This window comes from Salarias fasciatus, chromosome 10 (assembly GCF_902148845.1).
Source record: "Salarias fasciatus chromosome 10, fSalaFa1.1, whole genome shotgun sequence".
Classification (NCBI taxonomy): domain Eukaryota; kingdom Metazoa; phylum Chordata; class Actinopteri; order Blenniiformes; family Blenniidae; genus Salarias; species Salarias fasciatus.
Window position 1 is genome coordinate 16401168 of NC_043754.1, and position 19508 is coordinate 16420675.

Consider the following 19508-nt stretch of genomic DNA (forward strand, 5'->3'; position numbering starts at 1 on the left):
GAAATCTTTTAATCCTTTAATCTCACTTCTCCTGCGCCGTTTTTCACCCTCCGAGCTTCATTATATTCTCACTTTTCTTGATATAATTTTACCTTCAGTAACGGCAAAAAGTATCCTCAGTCATATGCAAGATGAAGTTTTTTTCACTTTTCTAGTAAACATAATACCTGGTAAACGTAATACCTTCAGAGGGAAATGTGGAGGAACCCGAACGGTTTTCTCCCAGTCAAGAGACTTGTGTTTTTGGTTCCAGTGAGCTGGTAAACGGCAGCAGATAAACAGCTCAGTGTGTGAAACGCGCTGTAATGGAGGCCGTTCGAGTCGTGGACTCTGGAGCGGTTCTAGATGAGCTGCGATGTGGCGTGGTCAGGCCGCGCCGCTCCGCTAATTTCATCCTCTTAAAGCGAGCCACCTCATTAGGGCCGGCCGTCAGCGTCGCGGTCACCGTAATGAACCCAGAGATTTGCGAGCGGACTTGAGTCTGCGTGCGGGTAATGGCAGAGACTGGTTAGATGGATATTAGCGGAGGGAAAAGGGGAGCAGAGGGAGGGAGAGAGCCAATGAGCGGTTTGGAGAGCACCCCTCCGAAATGTCAGCACCAGGAAGGGGCTCCTCAGACGAGCCACGATGGCTTCAGGCGCAGAAACATCAAAATACAACACAAAGCGGAAAACACTGGCGCTTTCGACTCTCTGCACTTTTCTCCCGGGGCTGTCTCTGCACAATTAAAGTGTGTGTAGTTTAAAAAACACGCCGAGGATTTCTTTCCTCCCAGTCAGTTGTCTGTCAACTGCCGTGTGCGCGCGTTGCATCCCCTTTATGACTTCTGTATGAAATAAATTCCTTTTCTGTGTGTGCAGGTGCAGCTCTCCCTCTACACGTACCTGTCGTCAGAATTCATCGGCACCGCCACCATCTACACCACCATCCGCCGCGTCGGCACCGTCCTGCAGCTGATGCACACCCTCAAGTACTACTACTGGGCCATCAACCCCTTGGAGTGCAGCGGCATCACCCCCAAAGGTCTCGGTAGGTTCACCGAAGCACTACGTTTTTTTCACATATAGAGGGAAAACGTGAAATAAAAACAGTGAGTAATATAAAGACAGGATCTTATACATACACCCCCCTGGCTTGTGTATCTGTACATGGCTTCATTGTCATTTTATTTCTGGCCCTTTCTATTTCCTGCCCTGTTTTCCTCTGTGTGTGTTTTTCGCTGGGCTCAGTGTCACAGTGCTCGGTTGCCAAGTTCCGATAAGGCATTTATCTTGCTGATATATTGTCAGTCTGTGGTCAAATATTTATTTACATTATTCAGCCATCCCTCAGTTTTCCAGTCCATTTATCTTCTGTGATTATTCTGCCTAAAGACGTGTCTGGATGGAGTCCCATCGCAAAAAACAGGGAGCTGCAAACGAAACGCCAGAGTTTCTCTTTACTTTAATTTACTGTAGTTACCCTGTTATTTGCACGAGCTTCCATTGTTTGTTTTTGTTTTCAATAAAGTAACTCAACAGCAAAGAGATGTAGAGGATGTTAAAGGCGTTAATTTGATGATTTGCTTTGCTTTTTTTTTTTTTTTTTTTTTTCCCCTTGAACGATCACTGTTGCACGCTGAAGAAAGCTGTTCGGGAGGTTGCCGATCCGATTCCGATTCGATCAAACTGCAGCACTGCACACCACAGATTGCATGTTAGTCATGTTCTACATGCACACTGCAGAATCCCATTCCATCCCATTTCTGAAATCACTGTGTTTAGTTTTATTCAAACTCACTGCTGCGTTGTATTGAGCTAAATCTGTTGAGTTTTTTTTTTGTTATTTATTTGCACCTTAGATTGTCTTCTTTGACAGATCGTAATGTAGAGAATTTCCAATAGATGAAAACTTCGACTGATATTAAGAGTGACTGACAGCAGAATCTTTAAAAGCTTCAACAGGTGAGTACATTTACAGACCAAAGAAGCCACTGAGGGTAGAAAAAACCAAGCTGAAAACAAAAGATTACCATTAGAATGTAGTTCCCTCAACAGCACAACACAGCCAAGAAGATTGGACAAAATGTCAGTATCAGTAAGAAAACCAGCCAATCCATTGAACAAAGGATCATCACTTTTTACTGCACAGATCAGTAAAATAAAGTTGATTTATTGCTGTGGTCGTACTGACCGTCTTCGCCAGACTGCTCAGTCTGTTTCCGTCCCGCACTGTTAACTCTCTGTATGAGGCAAAAAGTTTAAGTATTGCCATGAAGCTTTTATAGAAGGTTATCGTCACTTCACTCGAACCATTCGAAGAAAAAGTACCGTTGTTTTTGCACATTCATGTCTCCTGGCTATAAAACAAGCACACACACACACACACACACACACACACACACATACACACTGTGTCTCTATTAGCTGCTGTGGACACTTCGTAGACTGATCGTAGTTCCGAGCCTGTCAAACTTGCCGCCTGCAGGCCAGGCGGCGCTGACCTGATGGACTGTATCGTCTGGCTCCCATGATGACTTTGCAATTTGTGAAAATTACAAGGAAAAAAAAAGGACTTTAATCGCAATTTTTCAATGGAAGTACCAGCCATTCACAGATCGTCTCCAGCTGGTTGCACTGTGACATTACTGTACCGTCAGCGTGTATAGGTTGTTTCATGACCCGTCTGAGATCAAATGAGTCTGTAGGTAGCTCCTGAAGTGAAATTATCCACCGGTGAACTATTTTCACTACTACAAACGTTAAACTCTATCCAACCCTGACTGTAGCAGAACATTAAAAGAAGTTTTATTCTAAAATTCAGATTTTTTTTCCCCCTGTGGGATTTGCCTTTTGTCCCCGTAGAAGAAACAGGCTTTCATAATATGATTATGAGAACAGATTTTGTGTCTCTCAACAGTGATAAATGCACACAATTATAGAAATCTGCGTTCTGGATTATTGTGTCTTCCCTTTTATGATCATTGTCTGGGTCCTCATGTGGAAATATGAGCAACTCCACGTACCGGTACATATAACTTCTACATATTAAGGTTTCCATTTCAGAGTGAAGCACTTTGATTTTAACCTGTAAATAATCTTGTGTGTGAGTGTTGAAAGTTTTGATAAAAGCTTCCACAGTTACCAAAATGTCAGCAGGTATTCTCTGGTTGAAGTATGTTTGGAAACAATGTTAAGGGGAAAAAAAAAGAGGTTTGTAACCTATTAGAAAATGAGTTGAAATTATTAAACGCCCCATATTCCAGTCACAATGCTGTGCCAAAGCAGATTTCACACCTCCAGCGCCTTTGTGACAGAACAGAGAGCCGCATTAGCGGCGCCGCTGTTGCCTCACAGCGGAGCGCCGGAAGGTCGGCGCGGGCCTTTCACTTTAATCAACCTCCTCTTCTGCCCGGGACCCTCCGCCGGCTGGGAGTGTGCATCCCCCCGTTGCCACGGCAACAGACAAATTTTGATTGGCACATCCAAGGGAGCTTTTTGAATTTCTAATCGAGTGGCTGTCTGGCGTCTCTGTTTGGCGATACGGCTGCCGGGGATCCGGCGCTACAAAGAGCCGCCGATAACAGTACAGTAGCAATTAGCCGCAGACACATGCTAACTGCTGTTCAAAGCTAAAAGACGCTACTTGCGGTTTGAAAGTCTCCTCATGTGTGCTGCTCGCTGTACTGTATGGGTGTGATATGCACTAATTTACATAGTAATGGGCGGATATTTTGATCGCACCGTGGGCTTCGCGGATATAAATGTATTCCTCTGTGTGTCACTCCGAAGCAATGCAGCCGAATCCGAGATACGGTTGTTTTCTTAGGCCGTGTCTGCTTTGAATATGGTTATAAACACATAATTCCTTTTTCAGTTTTCCCCCATTTTAACATATTACTCCATTTGGTGTTGACTGAATTGCCTTGGGCGCCACATGCGAGAAAAGGAACAGACTCTATTGTACCTAACAAAAGCACCTCAGGTCTTTTTCACTTACATTGCTTTTGAACTCTGGAGCTGAATTATAATACAATGAAAATAATGATTGACTGTGCGCTGTCGAGTGGGGGAAAAAAGTGGATCAAATAAATTAATACACAAGGTTTAAGTAATTTTTTTTGAAACAGAGTCTCAAATTTATTTTTTACACTGAATGTCTGAACTGAAGCTGTCAGAAACTAGTTACAGAAACACACTTACACACACACACACGCGCGCACAAAAAAAAGTAACTGTGTTGAAACAAATCAGAAACTAATCTCGATATGTCCCACCATAATAAATAAAAAAGCTATAAACCAGTTGAATCAACTTAGGAAGTAGCCTTTAAGCCAGTGCAATAACAATACTAATGCTACTACTAATAATAGAACATTATTTGCACAAATCACTCACGATCATGTACACACACACAGACGGCAAAGTTTCATTCAGGGAAAAAAAAAAAAGAAAAAAAAAAAGAAAAACCCTCTCCTGAAGAAAAAAACTTCCTTTTATCGCAACAACTTGATAAAACCGCCGCGTCAGATAAGAGCCCGAGTGGATGACAATTAATTTTCCCTTGAAGAAGTTGATAATTAGAGTTGGAGTTTGGTGGCGGTTCAGATGACTGTAACCTTCATCGGGTTCCTCCGCTGACGGGGAGGCGAGGTTACGCTCACAGAGCCGCCGCCTAACCATGATGGATGGTCAGCGCCGTCATCCCAGCAACATGGACCAGCTTGACAGATAAGGATGATGGATCACAGCGGTTGGCTTCGGTGTCATGTTTTTGGCTTTGCGAGGAGCAGGTGAACAGAGGATACACACACACACACACACACACACACACACACACACGATTCGAGGGCAGCAGAGTGTGACAATGAAATCAAGGTAGAAGCCTCATATCTTCTTCCTCTCACATCCTCGGTCGTTCATATTTCCCTTGGCTTCCGTTCTCTGGCTAAAGCGGCGGCGGGTCAAATGTTGGTTATATTTTTTGCAAAAGGACAGGACGCGTTTTATTTAATACAACGAACAATAAACACAGCTCACAATTGCATTACTGTCGCTTTGTGGCACGCGCAAGAAAAGGTGGATTTGAAGCGGCCTGATCCAGCAAAATGTGCACACAACGCGGCGGCCATAAATGTTTATTGTTCCTTATAAAATGAACCGGCCTCTGTTGGGAATGATGAGGAACACGAGGGTTTATTGTGTTGCTTGTGAGCAGTGGTTAATGATACTGGTAGATTAGCTGAGTAAGTTTAGGTATGAAGAGAAAAGAAGAAGCCTGGATCAGTCCTGCTGCAGCGGCGCCATTAGAGGGAAAAATGTCCTTGTTTTTTTTTAAAGTCTGGATCTTATTTCATTCAGGCTTTAATCTGAATCAATGCATCTTTTCGACCATTTGGCTCCACTTTCCACGAGCCGGGTATTTGGCAGCTGTTTTGAGCCGATTCATCACAGGCCTGCGCTTCCAGTAGATCTGACGTTCACATTAAACACCTCAGAAATGAATGAAATACATTTACATCGGTGGAAACACACTGCCAACATCCAACTTGTCACTTTTACCTCCTAAGCAGTTTGAAAGTGCTACAGTGTAGCCCCCCCTCCCCGCGATGAAGCAAACTGCTGCTCAACACAAAAACCAACAAGCACATTAGTCGGAATGTGCGTGGGAAACTCGTGTTCGAGGGTAATGAAAGTCAGAAGGGCTCCGAAATGAAGCTAACTGTTTCAAAGCGAACGCAAGATCGGAGGCCCGCATGAGAAATGATTTGTGTAATGAGTCAGCCGCTTTTGTGTTTTTTAGCTCCATTACTTCTTTGTCGACCACCACAGCAAACAACTGATGGCGTGCCAGAGTGTTAAAGTAGACTGGGTGGATTACAGGGGTTGTTTGGTTTGGATCATGCGGACCATCAATCACATTTTTTTTCTAAATCGCTGCATCCTGTTGCAGTAATACCTAGTGTGAGTTCAACTATAAAATATCCACATTGGCAAATTACCGCTGAAGGTAATGACAGTGATTTACAGTCAGCGTTGTAGCGGACAGAGTGTGTGTGTGTGTGTGTTAACATGTTTTACTCCGCTCTCCAGGAAGCCTCATAAAAACCAAGTGTCAGTAAACAGTTGGGCTCGCTCAAGCTGAGCCGCGGACTTATTTAGCTGATCATTATCGAGTGTAGAAATTGATTTTTTTACAGGCAATTATTTCTGCTTTGTGTGTCTTTGTCTTAGATGGACCACGGCCGTCCCAAAAGGAGATCATCTCGCTCAGAGCCTTCATGCTTCTCTTCCTCAAACAACTCATACTGAAGGTACAGCGTTATCTTCATCACGTAGTTTAAGCTGCAAGAAATTACTTTTTTCTCCTGTTTTCTCAGATGTTTTTTCCTCCTCGGGGCTGCTGGCTTAATCTAAAATATGTGTGTTTGCTCATGCCTGTGTGTGTTTGTGTGTGTGTGTGTGTGTGTGTGTAGAACAGCATTATAGATCAGCAGCCTCGGTGTAACTCTGTAGCTTTTGTGTTTTGGTGCTCTTATATTGATTCGTGCGTGCGCCTGTGCGCGAGGTTGTTTGTGCTTCACAGTAAGAATGCATTAGCCAAGAAGGGAATTAATGAAGTCATCTGAGGTTAATAAAAAGCAAAAACAACAAGAGATCATGTTTTTTTTTTTTTTGTTTTTTTTTTTGCACAGGACCGGGGCGTGAAGGAGGATGAGCTGCAGAGCATTCTCAACTATCTTTTGACCATGCACGAGGTAAATGTGAATCTCTCTCGGAGAATCAAGCGTCCGCGAGGGCAAGAAATGGCGACGGAGAGATAGCGAGAGCGTTCGGGAGCAGCGGGTGGCAAAATGTGCATTATAATTTGTGGGCCGGAGTTATGGTCCACTTAAACGAGTGAGAGTGTGAGTCAGCTTTGGGTGCTGTGACAGCATGAAAAATGGCGCAACAATGGACTGAACAGAATGTACTGTTCTGTAACAATTATATCTATTCTTGCTCTGAAATACCATCTGGTCTGCAGCTACCCCCCCCCCCCAGCGGTGTCCACCCCAACAACTGCCTCTTTGTCCTTTTAACCCTATGCGGGCCTGAGCGTTCCCCTCCTCCTCCTCACCTGTCCTCCTCACTCCTCGTTTCTTCGCAGGATGAGAATATTCACGACGTGCTGCAGCTGCTGGTGGCTCTGATGTCTGAGCACCCGGCGTCCATGATCCCCGCCTTCGACCAGAGAAATGGCATCAGGTGATTTGCGTGTGTACGGAGCTGAAGACATGCAGAGAAGCTCTTGAATTAAAGCCATCGTCTGTTATTGACATGCATGTTTGTTATTTGGACTGGATGAATAAAAATAATGCTAAATCCAACGGAGCTAAATCAAAAAAAATGTTCATTCATTGTGGAAACTTTCTGTCACCGTTTCATTGTGTTGTTTCTTAGATGACCAAAAAAAAGAATCCTCAGGATTCTTCTCTAGAGTGTCTGAGCAGCATGAAATCATTTCTAAGCTGTAGTGCTGATGGGAGGAAATTAAAAAAAAAAACAACGCTTTTATCTGTGCTGGTAATTCCCCCAAAGCACAACTGTGCACATTGATGTGTTTGGTTTCCACGGCAACTTTTCTGTTGCTAGAGAGCTCGCTGCAAACTGTGTTTTGCTCTTCCATGTATTCATCATTACTTTTTTCTTTCCTGCTCTCCGTGTGCACTCCTGTGCAGAAAAAGCTGGAGTCAGTGCACGTGTTGTTAACTCTAACTTTGAGGCAGCCGGTCTTCACTCCACCGTCCGGGAACTTCTTTTATTTCCCTGCATCCCTCACCTGAGACCGCTGATCAACTCGGCTGTGTGTTTGACATGTCGCAGGGTGATCTGCAAGCTCCTGGCCTCCAAGAGTGAGAGCATTCGCGTCCAGGCCCTCAAAGTCCTCGGCTACTTCCTGAAGCACCTCGGTCACAAGTGAGTGTCTCTCTTTTTGTCCCTGCGCTTCTCCGACTTCCTTCCCTCGTGTGGCATTCAGCGAATGGCGAATCGGTGAAATGATGGAGCACCTAAAATATTCCTGGAAGGGCAAAAGATCTTTAGATCTGTCATGACAAAAACACAAGTGCTGCATCACAGCGTGGAGATTGAGAGGCACCACCTATACAAGTGACAGCGAGGGCACACGGCGCTCCGAAAGCTGAGGAGACGACAGCAGGGCCGTCTCCAACGAGCCCCGGAAGGACTGTTTGTTTGTGTGTGTGTGTGTGTGAAGATAATGTCCCCATCATCACGTCCGGGCGGAATAATCATTGTGACAGCGCGCACTGGAGGGGAGGCGGAACCTTGATGAGCAGCAATGAATGCTGGGGGATTTATTCATCCCATGTGACACGCACGACTCGCCCCGCACGAGGACAGAATGCAGGCTGCCGCGCTGCTGCACCTGAGCCCCGCTCCGTCACTACTCCCCCACCCCCCCCCCCCCCCCCCCCACCCCCCACCTGCTTCACATCTGCTCAAACCTAACAACCTGGATGGCCACCTTTTTTTTTCCCTCACATGGCATTTTAATGCACAGACGCTTTATATTTATACAAAAAGCGAGTTCAGTCCGGTGGAAAAGGCTTAACAGATATATCCATCGAACGGAGACAAATTACATGCATTTTGCAGATTACCTGATGGTTTTCAGAAACTGAAAGAAGAAAAACATTCTATTTTTGCACTTGCTATATGAAGATCGGTTTCCAAGGATTACGATGCAGCCGTGCACGACCTTCACCTGTTGTGCGAATCGTTTAGAAGGAATCACACATTTCTGCAGTCTTTCCATCAATATTGTAACGTATGCATCTATGCATTCATGTCAAGTTTTCTCACCTTGAACTGAAATCAAAGTGAAATTGTTCCGCAGGTGCGTGCGTCTCCCTGACAGCAAATGATTTGTTGTAATGAAGTTAATGACATGAAGACGACGAGCTGCATCCAGAGGACTGTGATTAACACCAGTCCATTTGATAAAATTCAGATTACAGGTATTCATACGGTAAATAACAGACGGAATTTTTTTTAAACCACATGTTGTGAAGGATTAACACCTGCCACAGCAGCCTGTCGAGCATCATGTTCTCATCCGTCAGCGGGGAAGGGTTCATCGTTTCATCACTCGTTAACTCGTGGTGGTGCAACGTGAATAGCTTTCTCAGTTTAGCGTCATCATGACCGGTTTTCCCTTTTTGTGGTGCAGTGTATCAAAAAGCATTTTTTGTTTTTGTGGGGAAAAAGAATTTACATTTACAAAGTCATGTAAAACACCATAATGGAGGATAAGTGAATTCTAGCTTTCGGGGAATATCAGTCCATGATTAAATATTGGAGACAAATGCTCGAAGCAGCGTTCATTTCGGCCCGTTTTAAACTTGCGCTAAAGTTGACTGCTGAGGCGCTCAGGTTAAAAGCCTCTTTAAAACAGCATTTTCACTTAGCAGCAAGGTCAGTAATTAAAGTGCCACACAGATGCAGCCCCCTGCAGTGTTGTCACTGCTTTAATACCCCCTCTTAATTTCTCTTGTTGGTATTCACTGCTTATCCTCTCTGGCCCCGTCATGAATGACAGGGCCACATGGCGCCGCACGCCGATATCAAACTGTCACCCGGTCAGTGACAATCAATGTCACTTTTGAACGCTGTAAATCTGCTGTGAACGTGCGATGTTTTCCCTCCCCGCAGGAGGAAGGTTGAGATTATGCACACGCACAGTCTGTTCACGCTGCTGGGAGAGAGGCTGATGATGCACACCAACACCGTCTCCATCACCACCTACAACACGCTGTATGAGGTAAGGAGCCGCCCGGCCGCGGCTTCGTTGACATGAAGCGGTCTGCTTTGCGTCGTCGGTGTTGCGGTTTTTTTACCCATGGCGCCTGCTTCCCTTCTGTCCGTGCAGATTTTGACGGAGCAGGTCTGCACGCAGGTGGTTCACAAACCCCACCCTGAACCGGACTCCACTGTCAAGATCCAGAATCCCAGTGAGTACAAAACGCTGCAGCTTTCTAATGAGAGTAAATAAACCACAAAGCCTGAATTGAAAAGTTATCGCTGCTCCTGCTGCTCCTGCTGCCGCTGCTGCCATCGCTCACTTATTGATCTGCTTCACACTCCTGTCCCTAAAATTCTTTTCCTCTCTTATTCAGAAGCCATGTTTTTTTTCTGTATTTGCCTCGCCTCCTCTCTCATCTTGTACTCCTGTCCCCACTATCTTATTCACCCCAATGCCCAGTGATTCTCAAAGTCGTGGCCACTCTGCTGAAAAACTCCACTCCCAGTGCGGAGCTGATGGAAGTCAGGCGGCTCTTCCTTTCTGACATGATCAAGCTCTTCAGTAACAGCCGTGAAAACCGACGGTAAAAGCACACCTGCATTTCTCCAACAACACGCCAGTTGCTTCTATACAGATATTCTCTCTTTTTTTTTTTTCGTTGAAGCTCATGCTTTTGCCTATAACTCACACTCCGTGTCTTTGTTGTGCGCCAGCTGCTTGCTGCAGTGCTCTGTGTGGCAGGACTGGATGTTCTCCCTCGGATACATCAATCCCAAGAACCCAGAAGAACAGAAAATCACCGAGATGGTGTACAACATTTTTCGGATTCTCCTCTACCACGCTATCAAATATGAATGGGGGGGCTGGAGGGTCTGGGTCGATACTCTGTCCATTGCACACTCCAAGGTGAGATGTTCCATAAAAACCAAGTTTTAATCATATAGTTTGGAGAAGCTCTGATGTATCGCACTTATCTAAAAATGACCAAAAAGCTCATTAATCACTGCAGTGGTAATTATTAGTGAGATGAGCTGCACTCTTTAAAATGATTTAGTACAGATAGTATTTTTAATAAGTGATCACATCTTTTATCGCTGTTCAGTATTGTAACATAAACTGTAATAGTGATGGAATATAAGGGAGATAATCCATCAGTGGGCCGGGGAGGCTGCTGGTGTCCCAGTTTTATTCATCCGTTCCTTGCTGCAGATGATGTATGAGGCCCCCTTCGGACCACCTGTAGGTTATTGATATAACAGTTAGCTGTTGCTTTTGGTTGTGTTCTGAACACATCACCGAGTGTGTTTCCGCCGCCCGTCACAGGTGACGTACGAAGCCCACAAGGAGTACTTGGCCAAGATGTACGAGGAGTACCAGCGTCAGGAGGAAGAGAACATGAAGAAGGGAAAGAAGGGCTCCGTGTCCACCATCTCCGGCCTGTCCGCCGCTCCCGCCCCGGTTGTCAACGGAAATCTGGAGATCGACGACAACTCCCAGACGCAGACGCCCGAGAGCGAGGCCGAGTACAGCGAGGGGGCGGGCGGGGACTCGCGCAACCTGCTGGCAGAGGGGGCCGTGAAGCGACCGAACGGAGAAGCCCTGACGCCGGGGGAGCAGAGCGCCGGCCCGGGCGTGAGGGTGGAGGTCCATGATCTCCTGGTGGACATTAAAGCGGAGAAAGTGGAAGCCACGGAAGTGAAGTTGGACGACCTGGATCTGTCTCCAGAAGGACTCAGTGGGGGTGTAGGTGGAGGAAACGGCGGAGGAATGGAGAACGGGCCTCTGGTAGAGGTGGACTCGCTCCTGGACAGTGCTTACTGCTCCGTGGTTCAGAACTTAAATGGGAATCTGGCGCCGAAAGACGACACAACGGGCTCAGGAGTAGGAATTGGGTCAAACCTGGGACTGTCAGGAGTCAGTCTGGAGGATGACGGAAACATGGGTCCACTCATCACGTTAGCAGATGAGAAAGACAGCGTGCCAAGCAACAACGGATTCCTCTTCAGCAAGGTAAGAGATCAGAAACAAAGTCACTGATTAACTGGAGCCCGATCTTCCCCTGCTGACCGAGAAACTAATATCACCGTCACTGCGATTGTAGCTCTGCTGCTTCCTGTCCTCGGCCTTTTTTTATTTACCTGATTTAAAACGAGGCTGCTGCTGCAGATTTCTTGTTTGTGTGTGTGTGTGTGTGTGTGTGTGTGTGTGTGTATATCATGTTTTTCATTCCCCATCATCCCTCCCAGGTCGATGAGAAGCTCCTTCCAGCTCTCGCAGCCACAGACCCCCTGGTGCTGCCAAGTCCCGAGCAGCCGGCTCCATCTGGCCCGGTCCCGCCTCACCCCGCCACCAGCGCCAGCGATGACCTCAGCCTGCTGGCCCACATGACCAGCTGCGGCTCGGAGCTAACGCAGACCCAGAGCCACGCCGCGGGGGAGCTTCCAGAGGACGGGCCCTTCAAGATCCAGAGCCCGCTCGCCGACATCAGCTCCATCGCCGAGGCCGAGAGCCAAACGCAGATCCAGGGAGCCTCCAGACCAGACTTCCCCGAGGGGGAGGGGGCGGCCGGGGCAGAGGGAGAGGCTGCGGGCCTCAAGACGGGAGGGGACACCGCCAGCACCACCTCTGACACAGAGAGGTCGGACGACGGGAAAGACAAGGACATAAAGAAGATCCAAACGACTGCAACCACTCAGGTGCGTTCATATTAATGATGAGGAAGCCGCCGTCGTGTTGCGCTCACGCCAGCCTGCAATCGGGTTGCTGAGTCACTCTGATTGCACTTATACCTGTGCAAAGTAAAGCTGCCATGAAGCTGGAGTGCATACTGTACTCGGTGAAATTATTTATCATCCATGGCTTTTTGTATAAAACATTTTAAGGTTATATAATCCACCTTTAACGGCATCGAATGAAACTTGATCAAAGAATGTGAATGTCTTAAAATCAGAAGAAACGCCATTGAAATATCTTTTCTGAGCATTTATTCATGTCGTGGTTATAATTTCACCTTACTTTGCCGTTGGAAAAACTCTCAATTCAAGTCACATCGCAGAGAAAAGCGCTTTTGCCTTCACCTCGGAGATTCATTATTCCACATTAGGAATTCAACAGGAGAGTCACCAGTCACAGTCCTGCTCCTGTAACCTGTGATCGAGTGTGTTGTGATGGGCATGAAAAGCTTCTGCCATGACCGCTTTCTCTCGGCCACAAGTCTGGACGACAGCCCGCAGATGAGCCGCGCTGCTCTTGCTGCTCAGTGAATGCTGCACAAAAGTTGTCTGTGCTTTGATTCATCAAATGAAATCAGATTTTGCCGTTGCGTCTGTGCCGGGTTTTACGTCAGACCAGCGGAAGACGTTACCGAGAGGCTTGTGATGTCTGACCGGATCGCCGCGCTCTGTTCGCAGGCCCTTCACGGTCGCACGGCGGCCCAGCTGGAGCGGGACCTCCGTGTGGACCTGGGCTTCAGGGGCATGCCCATGACGGAGGAGCAGCGGCGCCAGTTCAGCCCCGGCCCGCGCACGACCATGTTCCGCATCCCAGAATTCAAGTGGTCTCCGATGCATCAGAGGCTGCTGACCGACCTGCTGTTCGCCCTGGAGACAGACGTGCACGTGTGGAGGAGGTGAGTGAAGCTGCTCGTCTTATTTTGCTCGCTTTCAGGATATTCATCATGCAGTCGTGTAAATATTTAAATTGTTTTTCCAACTTGTTTTTTATTTATTTTCAGCCACTCCACCAAGTCCGTGATGGATTTTGTGAACAGCAACGAGAACATCATCTTCGTCCACAACACGATCCACCTCATTTCCCAGATGGTGGACAACATCATCATCGCCTGTGGAGGCATCCTGCCTCTCCTGTCTGCCGCCACCTCCCCTTCTGTAAGTGGCTCCACTCCGCCCCTCTGTGGTGGGAGGGGGAACTGCAGGCCTCCGGCAGACCGGTAGCAGATTTTAACACAGACTTTGAAGGACCTTCATAAGCTCTTTCCACCATCCTTGAGGCGGGTTTCTGACTTATTCGGGATTTATTAACATTTTTTTGTGTCCATTACATTTTCTAACTCTCAAACATTTATAAGATTTAATCAACAATGACCAAATGAGGTTGAAATTAACCCTGCAGAAACTAATTAAACTTTCATAAACATTTTCTGGTTTCTTCTCATTAGTATCTCCACATATTTAACCGTCTAACAATATATTTCTTTACCTTTCTTTGAACTTTCTTTCCGGTCCTTTCAATTAAACTCTTGATTTGAATGTTTGATAATCTATTTCTTTCAACCATCTCTATATTTTAATCTTTCTTTTCCTCTCTGTGTTACATGTACTTTGTGTATTTTCTTGTCTTTTTTGTCTCTGTTTTTGTCTGTGTCGCATGTACAGAGTTCTAAGAGTAGTGCCAACACTGTAAGTTGCAGTTCCTTCCTTTTTCTCTTCTACTAATACTTCTCTCTGGTTTATTTACCATTGTGACTGACACTAACCCTTGCCTGTCCGACATCCATAGTGTTTCTATTTGTTGTGCACCTCTGCTGCTAATCAGTACTCCGCCATATATTGTTTATATATTTATTGTGCATATGCTTTGATTTTTTTTTTTGATTTTTTTTTCCGCCTCGGCGTGTTTAGTCCTTAAACATAAAATATTCTCACTCTGGGTGATGAGTAGCTAAAAGCTTGGGAGGTGAGTTAATAAAGAGAAGGAATGGGAGTGAGAAAAGTATTTAGTCAGAGGTGAAGATATGACTTGGAGAAGAAAAAAAAGAAAAAAAAGAAGCATGAGAGTTTTCCAGACGTCCTTGGGGGTTGCATCTGCTAAGCCTTTCCCATTTGTATCAACACTAAAGAAGGCAGGAGGAGCCGCACCCCAGAGGGGGTCAAAGGGAGAGGAGGTGACCCCTGTTCCTGGGGGAAGAGGCGCGGGGGGAGAGGTGCGTAAAGAGCCTGAGACTCTCATCATCACCAGAAGAGCTAAGAGCACCAACCCGAGCCCTTCTGTCCTCACCTTGTGTGTCTGTTATTCCCCAAATGTCTGTGCTCACTGGCTCTGACGAGCCTCCAGATGCTTGCACTGTGTTGGCTCTCCTCAGCCTTGCACTTCCTGCTTACTGAAGCAGAGACACAGCTAACCACGCACTTGGTTTTATCCCTGCTATGATGCCTGAAGATTTTTTTTTCCCCCCCAATCTAGCTTTTCTACAAACCTTTTTTTTAATTAACAGGGAGTAAGTCTTATTGTCCTGGATTGTATTTAATGCTAGTGGTCATGTTGCCACGGTCACAGTCCCACTGTTACCATCACCTGTGTGTCGTCAGGCCGTTCTTCCTGTACGTTGTGTAGAACACCTCATGTTGCCAGATTTCATCATATAAGTATGTTTTTCACTGAACCGGCATGATATTCAGGAGATGTTTTTTTTTGTTTGTTTGTTTGTCTGTTGATACAAACGGCCATGACTGTTGCGGTCCTTGCTCACGTAAGAACCTGCTGCATCCATTTCTAAAAGGGTTTTTTTTTTTTTCTTTACTGTTGTTGACCAATAACAGGACACCACCGGACTTGACCACAATGTGCCTGTATTCTGGATTTTCACTGGATAACTGGCAAGCATCTGTGTATGCTTGCTCCCTTTGTTAGACGGAGCTGGAGAACATCGAGGCCACACAGGGCATGTCCTCGGAGACGGCGGTCACCTTCCTGTCTCGCCTCATGGCCATGGTGGACGTCCTGGTGTTTGCCAGCTCGCTTAACTTCAGCGAGATCGAAGCGGAGAAGAACATGTCGTCGGGAGGGCTGATGAGGCAATGCCTTCGTCTGGGTGCGTGTCCATCATCTGTCCGTCCACCTGCTGAACGAACTGCCGATCAAACTCCATCACACTGCATACACACACACACACACACACACACACACATTCCCACCTACAGTAATTCAGGTTAACTGAAATGTCTGTTTAAACTGAGACGAAACTGGAGCACCTGAAGAAATATTCTCACTGTGAGGAGACGATACTAACCGCGACAAAACCATACCGGTTACATGTCTGTAAAAACATGATATAAATAACATCATATAGCATACTCAGCAGGGTCATATATGATTCATAATGAGTCATTCATTTGATAAAATGTGTTGAAAATACTGATTGCCACATGGTTCATGTGGATGACTTGTTGAGATCCATCTGTTTTCTCCTCATTTCACTATTCATGTTGTCAGATAACCTATGGAAACTGTGAAACCTCCACAATAATACAAAAAAAAATCATATTTTACCTTTCAACCATTTGATAAATGTCTTTCAATCATATCCGCTGCTCTTTGTTTTTGTCACAAAAATACCACAAATGAATTTATATTCACAAAAAAATAATAAAATAAAAGCTTTTATTGTTGTTTATTAAAGTGAGAGGAATTAAAGTGAGAGGAACATTCTGAAAGGTTTGGCCTGTTCTAAAACCCAAAGCAAGAAAACAAGGGATACGATAATTCTGCCTTGGTCTCACATTATTGTGTTCTAATGTTTTTGTTGGTTAAAAGCTCCGTCACTTCCTTGCACTTACACGCTTTCCTTGTACCTCTCTGTTTCCGTCAGTTTGCTGTGTGGCGGTGAGGAACTGCTTGGAGTGCCGGCAGAGACAGAGAGATCGAAGCTGTAAGTCCTCTCTAACCAGCAGCAAGTCGCAGGACAGCCTCCACAGTGCCTCCACCGTCAGCAAGGTACCAGAGACGCGCGGATCAAAAGCACGTCACCCTCAGACGCTCAGAATCTGACACCGAAGCATACGTACGCATGTTAAGACACACTTGGAATTCTTTCTGCCACATTTCAGCAGGATCCAGACAGACTCCTGCAGGATGTAGACATTAATCGTCTTCGGGCTGTGGTTTTCAGAGATGTGGTATGTGTGTGTGTGTGTGTGTGTGTGCACATTTATAGTGTGTACAGTATTTGTCTGAGTATAAATAATACAGCGGGAAAATATCTGAGTTTTTCTGTCATGAATAATTTTGTGCGCCTGTGTTGTTCCGCTGCAGGATGACAGTAAGCAGGCTCAGTTTCTGGCGCTGGCAGTTGTTTACTTTATCTCGGTTCTCATGGTATCTAAATACCGGGACATTCTGGAGCCGCAGCGGGAGATCGGCAGGTCCACCAGCCTGTCGGGGAGGAGCATCCGCCACGAGATCAACTCCCCGACCAGCACAGGTGAGGCTCGACTGTCTTCTGCTGCAATAGCCACAGCGTTAGGAAGTCATCCCGGGTGAGCCGGTGATGACTCATCATTGCAACGTTGCTTTTTGTGAGTACAGTGCACCGACAAAGAAATATAACAAAACCTCTGTCAAGAAAATGAAACCAATGGAAAAAAAAACAACTGGGACGTTATTTAGTAAAATTAAAAAAAAAACTTCCCTGCAAGAGAGAATGGCAGAGACATGAATGTGAGAACCAGACAATAAACTGACAAGCAGGTTGCACAAAGACGCTGTCGTCGTGTAATTATATCACTGTTATTGCTTTTTAGAATCACACGGCGTTCTTTATTTCTTCCTGCAGAGCACCCATCCGCAGCCTTCTCCGATCGTGACAAACAGACCCCCACCCCGGTGGACGACTCCCCCCGGGCCGGCCTCCCACACACAGACTCAGGCATCGGAGAGGAGGGCCACGTGGCGGGGTCCCTGAACGGCTCGGAGATGGGCCTGGGCCTCGGGCTCGGCCTGGTCGGCCGAGAGACGGACCGAGACCGGGACAGAGACATCGGGGGAGGGGGAGGAGGAGGTGGTGGGGGCGGGGGAGGCGCGGATCTATTGTGCAGCCTGTCGTCCGACGTGAGGAGGTCACAGGAGAGCCTGCTGGACTCCCCACACAACCCCAGCTCCACCCCCAACTCCAGCCAGGCTCCGCCCTCTTCCATCTCCAGCATCAGCCAGACGAACAAAGGCATCAATGTCAAGGTGAACCTGGGATTTCCTCTTTCACACCTCCTCATTGCACACACATTCATTTGATGATTAGAAAAAAATAGTTCTCAACATGCGTCTGAAATTTTCTTAAAGGAAATTTTAAAGTGTTATTTTATGTATTTTTTTATATTTCGCTATATAATTTTGAATAATGCTTTAAAGCACGATGAATAACGACCGTAAAAGCCTCGTCTCAGATGGTTGATCTCCTCTCACCTCCCGCTGCTTGTCTCCGACGCTGCCGTCACCGTGTCGGCTGTTCCCCCTGAAACGTAGGAGATCCTGAAGAGCTTGGTGGCGGCTCCTGTTGATGGTGGAGAGCTGGGCCCGGAGTCGGGGCCCACGCCCTACCACCCCGATCCTGCCCTGAAGACCCACCCCATGCTGCCCATGCAGTTCCACTCCTTCGACCGGTGAGTCCCCGCCGCTGTTCGACCTGCAGAGGACAGACGGAGCCGTTCACGGGACGCATGGCAGCAGGCATCGCAGTTAAAGAGACAGAATGTGTTTCTATTTTATTTATCTATTTGTGTAGATTTGGAGAATAACCTCAAAAACATGTTGAGATGCTGCTATTGAGTGATTAAGTCATCACACATGACACCGCATAAACAAAATCTGAGAACTCCTTTTATTTTTTGGCTCCTGTCTATGAGGCTATCATATAGACTTTTTTTTTCTGAGTAATGACCTGCTGATTTCTCCGTGGCATCACTTTGTCTCCTTGATGCTGCTCCGCTGCAGTCCTTGAGAGCAAAGTTATTGATTGGAGATGGTGTGCATAATAAATCACGGGGCGCTAGATATCCATCCCCAGGATGTCCTCCAGATGTATCGAGCCTGTCCTCATAGGTCAGACGGTGCGATGCATCGTCCCTTGGAAATTACAGCTACAACAAACACTTTTTCACTGGTATACGAACAGCGCAGTGCAATAGTGAACCATGAACAGTTTAAAAAGAATAAAATAAAAATTGTCTTTATCTATTGGATATTTTTTTAACTCTTTTTTTTTTTTTTAGCCGTCATATAAAAAACCACTACTCTCCGTGCGTGACTTTCCCTGATGCCTCTGTGTCTGATCTCTTTCAGGAGCGTGGTGGTACCGGTGAAAAAGCCCCCACCCGGCAGCCTGTCAGTCAACACGGTGGGCACGCCCACCACCGGCGGGGCGGCCACTGCCGGCAGCACGCCCAACATTTTCGCTGCTGCAACAGCGACGCCCAAGAGCATGATCAACACTACAGGTGAGAGACGAGGCGCAGAGATCACTCACTTACTAATGCATAACTTTCTCGCTCCCACGCCGTGTCGGCGCCAGTCATTGAATTATAAATGACTCATGTGCTTTTTGAATTCCTGTATTCAATATGCGCTTAAGTTGAGGTGGAAGACGGACGCCTGCAGTATTATGGAAGTGTTTGTGTAAAGATTCAAAGGCTGTTAGATCAAGCAAGGCTGACTTTCTTGGTTTCTTTGGTGTGTTCCTTCGCTGCCCTTTGACAGACAGGTCTCTCATGTGCTGGACGCTGTGGTTGTCTTATTTAAAACTCAATATTTTTCTATCCAGATACAGTGGTCAAATGGACCAACTTTAGAATAACAACGAGCGAATTAAAGAAGAATCAGCCGCCGTGCGGCTCAGTGTCTGTTCTAACTTCCATCAGACTCAGCAGATCCATTAAAGCGAACTGGATTTATCGTTCTCCGGGCTTTCTCCGCCTGTCGGACACGTTGTACAGTAT

At 46.4% G+C, this 19508-nt stretch overlaps 1 protein-coding gene across 4 annotated transcripts in view; it reads left to right on the forward strand.

Moving 5' to 3' along the window:
• nbeaa (neurobeachin a) overlaps window positions 1–19508 on the forward strand; it is an 81166-nt gene that overhangs the window by 46636 nt on the left and 15022 nt on the right. For 2 of the 4 annotated variants that reach the window (XM_030100830.1, XM_030100832.1), the window contains exons 13-34: window positions 861–1029; window positions 6213–6292; window positions 6674–6736; window positions 7129–7226; window positions 7845–7937; window positions 9693–9801; window positions 9910–9991; window positions 10243–10366; window positions 10497–10689; window positions 11107–11793; window positions 12030–12479; window positions 13194–13411; window positions 13517–13670; window positions 14178–14201; window positions 14642–14725; window positions 15433–15613; window positions 16391–16515; window positions 16629–16697; window positions 16834–17002; window positions 17354–17754; window positions 18040–18176; window positions 18856–19010. In XM_030100830.1, the coding sequence (XP_029956690.1) occupies window positions 861–1029; window positions 6213–6292; window positions 6674–6736; window positions 7129–7226; window positions 7845–7937; window positions 9693–9801; window positions 9910–9991; window positions 10243–10366; window positions 10497–10689; window positions 11107–11793; window positions 12030–12479; window positions 13194–13411; window positions 13517–13670; window positions 14178–14201; window positions 14642–14725; window positions 15433–15613; window positions 16391–16515; window positions 16629–16697; window positions 16834–17002; window positions 17354–17754; window positions 18040–18176; window positions 18856–19010 (3865 nt within the window). Of the gene's footprint in view, window positions 1–860; window positions 1030–6212; window positions 6293–6673; window positions 6737–7128; window positions 7227–7844; window positions 7938–9692; window positions 9802–9909; window positions 9992–10242; window positions 10367–10496; window positions 10690–11106; window positions 11794–12029; window positions 12480–13193; window positions 13412–13516; window positions 13671–14177; window positions 14202–14641; window positions 14726–15432; window positions 15614–16390; window positions 16516–16628; window positions 16698–16833; window positions 17003–17353; window positions 17755–18039; window positions 18177–18855; window positions 19011–19508 lie in introns of those variants that run through there. The other 2 variants (XM_030100833.1, XM_030100834.1) reach the window with 2 other exon arrangements.